Source organism: Puma concolor, chromosome B3, assembly GCF_028749965.1.
Source record: "Puma concolor isolate L17-30 chromosome B3, mPumCon1.1.hap2, whole genome shotgun sequence".
Taxonomy (NCBI): domain Eukaryota; kingdom Metazoa; phylum Chordata; class Mammalia; order Carnivora; family Felidae; genus Puma; species Puma concolor.
The window spans coordinates 108,789,166-108,801,923 of record NC_141672.1 but is presented as its reverse complement, the minus strand read 5'-3'; the positions used below and the strand labels follow the sequence as shown (position 1 = coordinate 108,801,923).

The following is a 12,758-nucleotide window of genomic DNA, read 5'->3' as shown; positions in this document are numbered from 1 at the left end:
AAAGGGCCTACAGATATACCTTAATCCCCCAACATCTGGGGCAAAGTCCCTAGCTGCTTTGTCTTTCAAACGCCACTACTCACAAGGTCCAAGCAGTGTGTCGTCTGTCTTGGCCCCTGCATGGGTGAGTCTTTTAGGCAAGATCATTTCTGGGGCCCTTCTGTACCTGTTGCAGTGGACAGACTGTCTGAGTCCTACAAAGTAAAGTCTTTTCCTTCCTTTCCTTCCCTTCCCTTCTCTTGTAGGGTATTCGCTTTGATCCTGAGAACCCGCAGACCCTGAGGCTAGAGTTTGCCAAAGCCAACACCAAGATGGCCAAGAACAAGCTAATGGCTACACCAAATCCTACCAACGCTCACCCCGCCCTAGGAGCACACTTCATTGCACGGGACCCCTGTGAGTGGTGCTCAGAGCTATCATCTGCTGTCCAGCTATTGTCTGCTGTCCTTTTACTTGCCCCAGGCAAGGGGCCTGAGTGCAGTTGCAAACAGAGGGAAGTTGTTGAGATTCTCACTGAGGGAGTCAGTCCTTTCCAGGAGGCTTCTTGTATCCACAGCCACCTGTCTCTGTGGGTTCCATGCTTCCTTCCTCCCCTTGTAGCCTTTGCTAGGCTGCGGACAGACTGAGCTCCTGAGCTGTCAGCATTGCCCAACTTCTCTGAAGCCTTCTCTGATTTTTCTTGGTTGAGATGGGCAGAAGCCCATCTAAGGGCTTCTTCTTTTTCTTTTTTTTTTTTTTTTTAAGAGCATGAGTTATTATTTATTTATTATTTTCTTAATGTTTGTTTATTTTTGAGAGAGAGACAGAGACAGAGCGTGAGCCGGGGAGGGGCAGGGAGAGAGGGAGACACACAATCTGAAGCAGGCTCCAGGCTCCTAGCTGTCAGCACAGAGCCTAATGCAGGGCTCAAACTCATGAACCGTGAGATCATGACCTGAGCTGAAGTCGGACGCTTAACGGACTGAGCCACTCAGGCACCCCTCGTCTGAGGGCTTCTTAAAGCAGATAGGATGCTCACCATGCCAGGCCAAGTTAACATGGCTTTTTTCCCCCTGGTCTTTCGGTCCTTGAGGGAAGTCTGGCCTGAGTAGGGAGCTTATGCTTCAACTGTAGTGATAGGTCCCCTTCTCTGTTTGGAATAGTAGTGGAAGGGGAGACCAGTGTTCTGACAATGGGGGCTGTTGTCTCCCATTGTAGATGACCTTATGGGGGCTGCTCTGATCCCCGCATCCCCAGAGGCCTGGGCCCCCTACCCTCTGTACACCACAGAGCTGACCCCAGCCATCTCACACGCTGCATTCACCTACCCAGCTGCCACTGCTGCTGCCGCTGCCGCCCTACATGCTCAGGTAAGCCCCTCTGGGGGAGAGGCGGGGAGAGGATGAAGGAGGCTCTAAGCTGGCCAGACTTTGTTCCTGAATGGCCACAGGGCCACTCATGCCTCTAGAGCTGCAGAACTGCCGTCTCCCACGACATTCTCTTTAGGGCTTCGGATCAGACAGAGGAGAGGGAGAGGATTAGCTGTGAGGCTACATCGGGGATCTGAGGCAGAATTTGAGTGTGAGAGAGACCCAGCCATGGTCCCACCACCCACCGAACATGTGCAGGCAGGTGCCATACTGTGTTCTGCCTGTGGTGACAGCCACAATTCAGATCCCAACCCGAGTGTGCTCTGTGGAGCCAGGCCGCCTGCCTCTGCCTCTCTGGTCTTTACGAACTTCAGAAAGCACTTAAAAATTCCTGACTTTTTTACTATCTAGAAGAATGAGCACAGTATTATCTGCGTCAGGGTTGTTGAGAGAATTAGATGTTAACACCTGTGAAGGGCCGGCACCACAGGCCCCCCCCCCACACACCTGGAGCTCCGAGTGCTCAGTGAGTGTTAGTGCTTGTTTTCATGAAGCCTAGACACTCTCCATGGTGAACCTGTGCAGGGATGGCGGGAAAGAGGGAATGAGCACTTCTAGGGGAGAGTTGGGGAGGTTAGTGCTGGGCCACTCACCGAGTGCCATACCAGGTGCCCGAGGCCAGTGAGCCACGGTCCGTTCTGGCCCGGACCTCCCTGGTGCAGTAACAGGAGGCACTGCCAGGTGTATGGACAAAGTGCCACCAGGCAGCACAAGGGGGCTGAGGAGTGATGGCAAGCCCACTTTGGCCTGTGATCAGTAGAGTGAGCAAGAGCTGAGCCTTGGGAAGAGCGACCTGGCCGGGCGAGCTTTGCTGTTGATGGAGGTCGCCTTACCAGGGCAGTAGGGCACGAGGAAGAACAGGATATAAGAAGCCAGGAAGAGAGAGTTCACAGGAACCAGAAGCCAAGGTGGGAGGGTTTGGGTGCTCTGCCCAAGGCGGGGGGCTCAGTGTGTGTCTATGTCAGGTCCTCTGAAGGGCTTAGTGACATCTGGATCTACTCATTTCTGAGGTGGAAGGTACAGACTCCCCGCCTACTACCCTAGCAAGCTGTTTTCCCCCATCAGGGGAGGTCCCCTTGGCCATGGCCGCTTTAGATTGTACTGAGGGCAGAAGTGTGGTTAAACTTGGCACCGTTCCCCAGCTGTGCACCACAGGCAGCTAGAAAATTGATAGGGGATAGGAAGGTGGTAAAGATCATCCCCCAGAGGGAAATGATTGGGTATTTACCACAAACCAGGTTCTGTGGTGGGCAAAGAGCGGGTGAGCCCAGGAGACTGTCCTCGTCCTCCGTGACCTGGTGGAGTGCAGGAGGCTGGCAGTAGTGCTCCTGGCCACGCAGGGAGTTTCACTGCAGCAGCCCCATGAGGCCTTGCCGGGCGCTTTGCTCCGATCCTAGCTGTGCAACCATTTCGCTACCTGATCTTTTGCAAGTGACTTCACCTTTGGGCCTCTGTGTGTGTCCTCATCTGTAAAATGAGAGGGCAATCAAGATGAGGTGGAGAGGGTTCTACCCTGTCTGCTCCAAGATGCTTGGCCGTGACAATGGTGAGGCAGAGGTTGGGAACCAGAGATAGTATGTCAAGTTAATAAGCAGAGGTGCCTCTGCCGTTCTTGGGGTAGCTCCTCCAGCTGGCTGAAAGGGGCACGCTACTTCCTGTCCTTAAATTCCATACTTCAGGGCTATGTGCCCTCCTGTTTTCTTCCTTTCTAGCTTCCTCCCTCCCACCCTGTCCCTGCCCAGTGGCTGCCCAACTCCGGTCCAGCTGCCTCAGTCCAAATCCTGGCTCTTCCAACACCTCTATGACCTTGGGCAAGTTACTTAACCTCTCTGTCTCAATTTCTTTGGAATGGTGATAATCATACCTACTTTGTAGGTATTTGTTTTTCTGATATTAGCATAGAGGGAATGCTAGAGAAGTGCCAGTTATCATGGTTATTATTTAATATCACTATTATCTCGTGCCCCCAGGGTCCTCTCCGAGGCTGGAGGCCTCATTGTGTCTCAGTCCCTGTTTCTGGACTCCCTGGGATGGGGATAAAGCCCACCTCGAAGGCTAATGACATTTGTCAGGAGGCAGGCTAGCAACAAGAGATTGGACGAGGTAGTAACTAGTTCTGTCCCAGCTACTGGACTTCTCTGGATGTCCGTCTCCACAACAGTAGAATGCACTGCCCGAACCAAATGCAGTAATAGCATTTGTGTCTTTTCCTTCCAAGAGCTCCTTCCCTGCCCCCTGACAGTGCTGCCCAGAAGTGGATGCTGTTCATCCTGAGGGCATTATTCTGAACCCAGAGGAACAACAGAACTGATTCTGGGCCTATGAGCAAGGAGGTGACTTGGAGAGAAGGTAGTAGAAAGAGGGGATGAAAAGCAGTCTTTCCTTTCTGTGTCCCAACATACATACCCTGACTGCATGCCTTTTGCCACTAGCTCAGCCTCAGCCAAGGCATCCGTATGTGGCCGTGGGGCCCAGACCTACAGGAGGGGCATTGGAGATGGCTTAGTCCTGCTCTGTCTAGCGTGAGGCCATATTGCTCAGCCTTCTGGTCCTCTTTTTTTTTTTTTTAAGTTTATTTATTTATTTTGAGAGAGCAAGCAGGGGAGGGGCAGAGGGAGAGGGAGAATCCCAGGTAAGCTCCACGTTGTCAGAGTAGACCCTGGTGGAGGGCTCGAACTCACGAACCATGAGATCATGACCTGAGCTGAAACCAAAAGGCAGAAGCTTAACCAACTGAGCCACCCAGGTACTCTTCAACCTTCTGGTCCTCTTGATAGAAACTTCTCTTTTAAGAGGATGAGGCACACAAGAGGTGTAGATGGCACGGGGTCTGGCACATGCCTAAAAGTGGGAATTCTCTGTGTCCCCTTGCATCCCAGAGTCCTCCCAGACTTGACTTCATTTTCCACTTCAACCTGAGGATGGTGGGGATCTTTGACCGGGGCTCTTTTCCCCCTCTTTACACTGGCTCACCGCTTGCTAATGACCTTCCTATTACATGAACTCCCTTGCCTCTATTTTCTTATCTGTATAATGGAGATAGTAAGATTCTCTTTTCCCTTTGCTTATTATCCTGCTCCCCTGAAAATAGTTAGTTTTAGTCCATAGGGTTAGTAGATAGTTGGGTGTGCGTGTATAAATAAATCCATAGATGTGGATCTTTTTTTTTTTTTTTTTTTAATGTTTGTTTATTTTTGAAAGAGGGAGAGACAGAACATGAGCAGGTGAGGGGCAGAGAGGGAGACACAGAATCCGAAGCAGGCTGCAGGCTCTGAGCTGTCAGCACAGAGCCCGACGAGGGGCTCAAACCCGTGAGCCGTGAGATCATGACCTGAGCAAAGTTGGGCACTTAACCGACTGAGCCACCCAGGTGGCTTTTATAAAAGTTACACATTTAATCTGTTTAAAACTTAAATATTAGGACATTGTTTCCCATCAGTAAATGTAGATCTACATTTGGATGCCTGGCAAGCCCACCTTTGTATAAGTGTGTCCAGCTCTCTCTTGATGGTAAATTAGGTTGTTACACAATTTTCTGCTACCAATAGGCTGTGCTGCCATGGACGCCCTTGTTCACCCCTCCCTGGGTACCTGTCCTGCTGGTTTTCCTTATCATAAATTCCTAGAACTATTACAAGGTCACAGTGTAGACTTGGCAACCTGAATGTTCCTTTAATTGACTTTCTGATGAGTGAGGCTCCCATATTTATTGGCTATTCATATTTCTTCCCATGTGGATTTATTCCTTTCTCCACCTCTTGGTCTATCTTCTCAGTTAGTCCCAAGATCTGAGAGAGGACCGAGTTCATGTGCCCCGCCCCCCTCCCTTGTTTTGATGCTGCCCTTCTTGGAGCCTGGTCATTCCAGATGCCCATGGGCCTGTCCCTGTGCGGTGGCTTCTCAGGACCCCCAGATCCCTATGAACAACTGGAGGCCTTGAGAGTGGGCTGCTCACTCACTCCCTGATGTGCTGGCCCTGATCCCTGGGCCTTGGGGGTGTCTCCTGTTCTGAGCTGGGGCAGGAAGGGACAGCACTTCTTTAGAGGACCCTGACTGCCAGCCTCTACCTGTGTCTGAGGAAATGGAAAGGCAGCCCCTCACGTATGTTCTGTCCACTGGGATGGTACATCCATCCCGAGCTCAGAAATGCAGGTTTTCCTCTACTTCTTCCCCAAAGGGGTAGTGGCTCATCTCAGGCTGGGGGGAAAGCTGCTGCTTTGGAGACTGAGTCACAGCACCTAATGGAGGGAGTGGGGGACCCCATGAAGCAGGCTTGCCGAGGGAGCCCCTTAAGCAGCCGCTGGCTTCCCCAGTGGTGAGAGTCAGAAGCCTCCGAGCTTTTCCCACACTAACCAACATTTGCATCTTGTCCAGCCCTACAAGGTACCTCACCTGTCAGGATCTCTTGTCACGGGGCTGCTCCAGCTGGAAGCCAGGTGAGGGGTGGTGGTCAGGGTCCACCGGGGGATTCCCTGAGCTGGAGTGGGCCACAAGCTTATCTGGTAGCCACCTGCTGGTTTCCTTATTGTCCCTCTCTTACGGAATGAGCTCTTATGTCCAGCCACGCTTCCAGGTGGGAGTGCATCCCACAGCTCAGCAAAGGGGAGGAGAGGCTTCCTCCCACTTGGCCTCCCACTTGGCTGTTAGCCAGGAGGGGAGGGAACTGCTTCCAGATGTTGAGACAGCAGGAGAGAAAATAGTGGCTGCTGAGGCTGGACAGCTCAAAGGCAAGAAGAGGCACTTGATCTCCTATTCTGTGTGATATGGTGCTTAATCAAGGTGGTTCTAGCAGCCCGGGTCCACGGTGTCCTGGTGAGAGCAGTGCCACATCCTTGGAGCCCAGGGAAGATTCTGGCATTGATTAGGTGGCCTAGGACCTGCTTCTGCTATATGCCAAGTGTCCTGGCATTTTAGGGTAACCAGCTTCTGCTTGCTGTTGAGCATGTGGTGAGCAGAGTCCTGGGGTGTACAAAACATGTAAGATTTGGAGGAGACACAGGAGTATGTTCTCAGGAAGCTTCCATCAGCCCGCAGACGACCTGACATTACTTGACATCTTCTCCGCTTACAGAGGCAGGGATTCCAGGCAGCCAAGTGGGTAACTGAGTCCAACTACCACACTGTCAAGCTAGTTGTCTGTGGGCCCAGCTGCTACTTGTTTTCTACATTGGCTCTTGGCGTGCCATCCCTTCCTTTCCTGAGGGGACCCCGGACTCCCCTCCCTGGGCATTCTTCCCCTTACCCCTCATTCAAGGTCTTGTGATGCTGTGTTCCCCCACTGATCCCAGGCAGCCATGGATTAGGCTGGGGCAGACATGCTGTCTATAACTGGGGTAGGTGGCCTTCCTGCAGTCTTGGCTTGGCACCCAGCATAGCTTACTGCCCAGACCCATGGGGAGGCTGTGCCTAGAAAGGGAGGGCGTATGATTTCCTGACCCGTCTCTGGGAATCCTGCTTAGGGGCAACTGCTCTGAAGGGCCTTCTGGCAAGTGCCAGGGCTGAGACAGCTGCCAGGCCCCCATTGGAGGCCTCAGCTGGTGGGTTACAAATCTGTAGACCTGGGAGGCTGATAATGGAGGGAACAAGAGGGATGGAAAAAGATGGAAGCATCAGCTGGGTCTCAGCCATGACTTCCTTAGAGAATCCTACAAGGAGAGAAGTCCTACCCCTTAGAGACCACAGCAACTTTGGTTTCTAAAGTGTTTCTACATTGTGTCTCGCCTGATCCTCACGGACACCCTGTGACTTCATCATCTCTGTCCTGTACTTGGGTGAGGGCACTGAGACAGAAGGAAACTGAGCAAAAATGTATTAGGTTCATGCTCCTAACGTCAGAAATTCTACACTCTTCAAGTCAAGGGGGAAGGGCAGAATGCTGACCAGCACCCCCACTGCCAAAAGTCCACCTGGTACAGTTGGGCTCAGTGGAGCATAAAACACCTTGGTAACGATTCTCTCATTTGAACCTCAACCCTGCGGAGGAGGCGGGTCAGGTGGCGCTCTCCCATTTTCAGGATGAAGAAACTGATGCCTAGAGGTGAGTAAGTGGCCCGGCGTCTGCCAGTCAGTGACAGAACCAGGACTCCAGCAGGGACACTGAAGACTCCCCAGTCAAGAGAAGGGACTGCACAGCTAGCTCCTGACGTTGGCTTCTCTTGCAGGTGCGCTGGTACCCTTCCTCTGATACCACCCAGCAAGGATGGAAATATCGTCAGTTCTGTTAGTTCTTCAGTAAGTGCTGGCCCAGAGGCCCAGGATAAGTGTTCTAGAGCCTGGCTTACTGCAGGGCCGTGGTTCCTCCCTCTGCCTGAGCCGGAGAGCTCACTGGTGCTAGGCGTCCACCTGGACTTGCGTGCTAGGGCACTCTGGCTGGTTTTTCCCCTTCTCCTCCCACCGACACCCCCTGCCATCCATCTTGCAGCCTCCTCACAAGGGCGAAGCCTGGGTTCATCTCTAGTCCCTCACCTCTGCTCACGGCCACCTCTCTCCCCTCCCTCCAGGTCTTGTCACCGCAGCTTGAAGCCCCTGCCCCGCTGGGGAGGAAGCCGCTCTGAGCTTCCACTGCCCCCAGGCGGCCTGTGGAGAGCTGCTGCTTCCCTCCAAAGACTGTGAATTTTAAGCCTGACTCAGTGGACTGCTTCCTTTTTCCTTTCTCCTCTTCCTCAGCCCTGTCCTTCCCCAGAGCCCCTCGCCAAGGCCTCCCGGGAGGATTCAGGGGCCTTCTTGCAGGGACACCCAGCCCCAGGCCGGAGGTCTCACTGGGACTGAGCAAGGCCTGACCCCCTGGGTCCAGACTTGCTTCCACAGCTCCACCTCAGAGAAACGAGGCATTTAATTTTGCATGTTTTCTGGCATGAATTAAGACACTTAAATTTGTGTATATGTGAGTGTACAGTTTGTTCTCACATTGTGTCACCATAGCAACAGGTCCTGGCCACCAATGGTCCATCATTCCGGGTCCCTCTGTGCACACCCTCCCCTGCAGCCCCTGTCTCAGTGAGGACCAGCCCTGCAGCTCGCCCCGCCCTGCGGTCCTGCAGCCTGGCACCCCCACCACCCCCACGCGCTTCCAGGCAGAACAGCAGCCACCACCCGACAGAGATAGTGTTTTCTTTTTCATTTCAAGTCCGGGTCCTCTGCGTCCTCCTCAGAGGGGCCAACAACTGCTAAGAAAATCCTTTCTCTGCCCATTTTGCTTACCTCTCCACAGCGCACCCCACCCCTGCCCTGCTCCTCATTCTTTCCGTACTTCAAAACCAACCAAAAAGTGAAAGTATTTTTGTACCCTGTGTAACAAAATATTTATGCATCATAAAGGATTTTTCGTGTGTGTGTGCAATTAATTATTAAAGAGACCTTGTTCGCCTTGTCAGATAAGTTTAATGTTTAGTTTGAGGCATGAAGAAAAAAAGGGTTTCCGTTCTCCAGCAATGAGCCTTTGTTTCAGGCGTTAGTTTCAGAAAAATGAAGGAAAAAAAATTGTGCAATTTTTTTGTTTCATGAGCACATCAGTGCTTTTGCCTTTGGCCGCAGCTGTGTGGCTGTCTTGCCGTTTTCAGACTTGGGAGACGAGGTGGCTGTTGTAATTGCTGATCCTGTGAGAATGTGAAGCTGGATAATATATGAAATGCAAAATAAAAAGTCATCCAAAGTAACTGCTCTCTGACCTTTGCTTCCACGGGACCTAGACGGCCGCCAGGAGGGCACCGCTGAAGGGTAGCTGCTGCGAGCTGGGGGAGGGAGGTGAGGTGGGCCCAGGCCTTACGGCTCATGTAGCCCTTCCCACCTTCCCTCCTTGTGCACCTTAAGTCCTGGAGGAAAGAGACTCACAGAGGACCCCTCAACAGGGGCATATCTGCCAGCCCACCCTGTGTTTGATTCATTCACTCCTTCATCCAGAGTTCTGAGGCTATGGATGGAGATTCCCTGCACCCAGAGTAAGCACCCAAATGGGACCTTTGTTTTCTCTGGGTGCTGTGCTTTAGTTGGCCTGACCTTTCCTGGCCTGTGGCCTTTTCAGGCCCTCTAGCAGAGAAGGACTGTGGTTTGGAAGGGTGGGCTCCCCCAGGAAGTGTCCTTGGTATATATTTTGTGAGGCTGTGCTGGAGGGAAGAAGGATGGCCCTAGAAAGGGCCACTCTCCCACACCCTTGTAGGCTCCCTGTGGTGGCTCTGGTTCCTGAGGGGGAGGTTTTGCTAGAAGCAAGAGTACATGGGCATGAAGAGAAATCATGTGGAGCCATGACCCTGGACCTCACTGAACCTGCAGCTGGCCCCAGTTGTTCCCTGTTGTGATTTGGAGCCTCAGTTTCTTCATCTGTAAAGTAGTGGTTTGGAATCCTTTCCAGCTGCTTCTGGTGGGTTGGAGCACTGACCCCATGGCTTTGCTGTTTGTCTTTTCCATCTGTGTGCCCCCACCCCGTACCCTTCACAGCTTGGCTTGGAGCTGTGCCTACACAGGGAGGGCAGGACAGGCCCTAGAGTGTCCCCACTCTGTAGTTTCATTCCAGTCTTGCTCTGGGCGAAACTGGAGCAGCTGTGGCTGTCCCTGGTCACTTCCTCACCTATGTCTTGGGTGACCTTGGTATCCCTCTCTCTGTTTCACCTTTTCTGAATCCCAGTCCTGCACTGGGTGTTTTGGGTCTAAGATGTTCTGATAAATGTGTCAGCTGTTAAAGGCTATGGGGTGACGCATGCATCCCCAGCTGGTATCTGCATGTAAAGAGAGGACACAACCCCTCCCAGGTGCTCTGAGGGAGGAGGTGGCCACAGGGTGTCAGGCTAGAGGGTTGGTTACATGGACCCCAGGGAGAGGTCTGGGTGGGACGAGGGGAATTGGTGGCTGTGTTCACCTGTGTACCCTGTACCCCTCACCTCCCTGCAGTATCCAGAGGCATTGCTTCCCAGCCTGCAGCCTCTCCTAGTTCTGGTGAGGAGCTGCTCTGAGACCCACTACCCCCCCCCCCCCCCCCCCCCCCGCCCCACCAGGGCCAAGCTGATGCCTGACCTACTTCAGCAGTGTCAGGAACCACTGGGTCTTCCTGAGGTGGTGAATTATTTAGCTGGGGCGCCGGGCCTTTCTGAGAGGGGCTAAGAAAGCTGCTCCATAATTTAAAGGCCCCTGCTCCTCTGGCTTCCCTGGGGGATCTCCGTCACGCCTTACTGAGCAGGGCCCAGGCCTGGGTCTGAGAGGAGGAGCCGGGAAGGTGAGGGGGCCCTGAAACCATCCCAGAGGGGCCCTCCAGCTGCACTGGGGCCTTTCCTCAGGGCGAGAGGCCTTAGCAGATAGTCATGTCTGGACTGAACTGTGAAGCTATGAACCTCGAATAGTTCAATGACTTCCTAGTAAGGACAGTAAGATCAGTCAGAAGCAGCCAGGCCCTGTCTCCCATTCTGTGCTCCTTCCAGAAAGCACCTCTTCCTTCTTGGAGGGGTTTAATCCCGATCTGATTACAGGTGAAAGGTTTCTTTCCTTTCTGAAAGGATTTTAGGCATCTGGGAACAACCAAGGTTCTTTGGCTCAGGGACCCCTTGCCAGCAGCACTGAGATGGTCTCCATGGCAGAGTACATGCATCTCTACTCCTCTTCACACAAGTGAGGCCTGTGTAAATGGATACTTGTTGAGGCACTGGGGAGCCCCTGGCTGTCCCCTGTGCCTGGCCTGAATTTGTAGCCTTTGTAGGAGAGCAAGTTCCCAGCCCACCTTTGGAATTTTTAGGCTGTGTGGCCTGACAGCTTCCTTGAGAAACAGTACAGGGTAAAGGCTTAGGTTCCTTGGGGTCCCGGAAGTCTCAGGAGGGAAGGGGACTCCCTCGTCCCTTGCCATTTCCCCGCTCCTCTGCCTGTCATGCATGTGCCCTGCTGAGCTCCTTTTTCTGAGTTCTGGAATAAAGCTTTTTTTGATTTTGAGGAACTCCTTGTTAGAATGCAAATACTCTTGAGAAAGGGCAAAGCCCCTCAGTAGGGTTAGGGAAAGTACCAGAAGGGAACCCTAGAAGGAAATGTAAACATGGAAGAAGAAAGACTTTCCTACAAAGTATTGGGAGGAAGAAGCAAAAACCTCTCCACCCAGCTATAGGCTTCCGGGCCCCTACCCCTCCAGTCAATGGGCCACCTTCATGAGAGCAGACCCTGCTCTCTGACGTTTTCCCTGAGGAACAGAGGAGGGGATATAGCAGCTGAGGGCCCACCCTTGTGAGCAGGGAGAGTCTGGGCAGATCACTGTCCTGGCAATGGGACAGGAAAGAGGCCTGAGCTCCTAAGGCATTTCTCCTGGGTCTCCTTGACCATCACCCAGCCCTACCATACTCTCTAGTCAGTGTGGACAACACCCACAGCTCCCTCATCGTCTGGCTTCTGATTGGGTTGGGTAGTGGGAGTCCCTGCAGGCATTTGGAGAGAGGTCAGTGAGTGAGGTCAGTTGCCCCTTGGTCTTAGAGCAAACCACTTCACCTGGTTTTCTGAGGGACCCTTGACCATCAGAATGTTAGCATGGAGGGTATTTAGTCCAGTCTTCTCTCCCATTTTACAGATGAGGAAATCGAAACAGAGAGGGGAAGTGGTTTGCTCTAAAGGTATAAGAACAATGGCAAAGGCATGCTTCACTCGTGTCTCCTGATTCCCAGCCTGGCTCCTTCCACTGCCCCCCGCCCCCATCCCCTGCATGACCATTCCAGAAACACACACACACACCCTTTAGCAGAGAGGCTGCAGCCACAGGATGGCCATGGGCTTGGAAGTCTATCCCAGCAGTTCCAGAAACCAGGACTAGAGTTCAGGTTTCCTATCATGCCACTCTCTGCTTTCTGCCCAGGGAATCTTGGTCTCAGTCTAGACTGATCTCTTTCCAGGATACTGGGTGCTGCTCCCGGTTTATGGGACACAGAGAAGCCCTCAGTGACCTATCTAGCCCTGTGCTGTCTCTCTGGCCTTTTAACCTAGGGGGTAAGGTTTTTGGCCTATAGGACCCATCTGGCTTTCCGTTTATGCAAGAACCAAGATAGTGTATTTCCATTTCTGCCTGGGGTAGAGAAAATGCAACACAGTTTAGTAAGATGAGTCTCATATAAGGAATGGCTGTATCATTCCATGAAAGCCCATCTCTTCCCTCTGAATCTGGGTCCTTCTCTCACAGTATTATGAGGGTAACAGAGGAATGATAGTAAGGAATATGCCTAAAGCACAGTAGGTACTCAACAGTTTGCTATGGTTATCTTTAAAAGAACACCTGGTCATCTTTCTCTCATCCTTAACAAGTAATAAAATTTGAGTTGATTCTAATTTATGTACTCCTTGGTTATTTTCCCAGTGGATCAAGGGTTCTCAACAGGTTTTTAGCCCCACATTCTA

General features: G+C 52.4%; 1 protein-coding gene across 8 annotated transcripts in view; it reads left to right on the top strand.

The window, feature by feature from the left end:
* RBPMS2 (RNA binding protein, mRNA processing factor 2) overlaps window positions 1-12,758 on the top strand; it is a 37,114-nt gene that overhangs the window by 18,682 nt on the left and 5,674 nt on the right. For 2 of the 8 annotated variants that reach the window (XM_086710931.1, XM_086710929.1), the window contains 6 exons: window positions 246-396; window positions 1,198-1,349; window positions 5,784-5,845; window positions 7,424-7,446; window positions 7,571-7,640; window positions 7,910-9,064. In XM_086710931.1, coding sequence (XP_086567057.1) covers window positions 246-396; window positions 1,198-1,349; window positions 5,784-5,845; window positions 7,424-7,446; window positions 7,571-7,593 — 411 coding nt within the window. In that variant the 3' untranslated portion in view covers window positions 7,594-7,640; window positions 7,910-9,064. Of the gene's footprint in view, window positions 1-245; window positions 397-1,197; window positions 1,350-5,783; window positions 5,846-7,423; window positions 7,447-7,570; window positions 7,641-7,909; window positions 9,065-12,758 lie in introns of those variants that run through there. The other 6 variants (XM_086710930.1, XM_086710932.1, XM_086710933.1 and 3 more) reach the window with 6 other exon arrangements.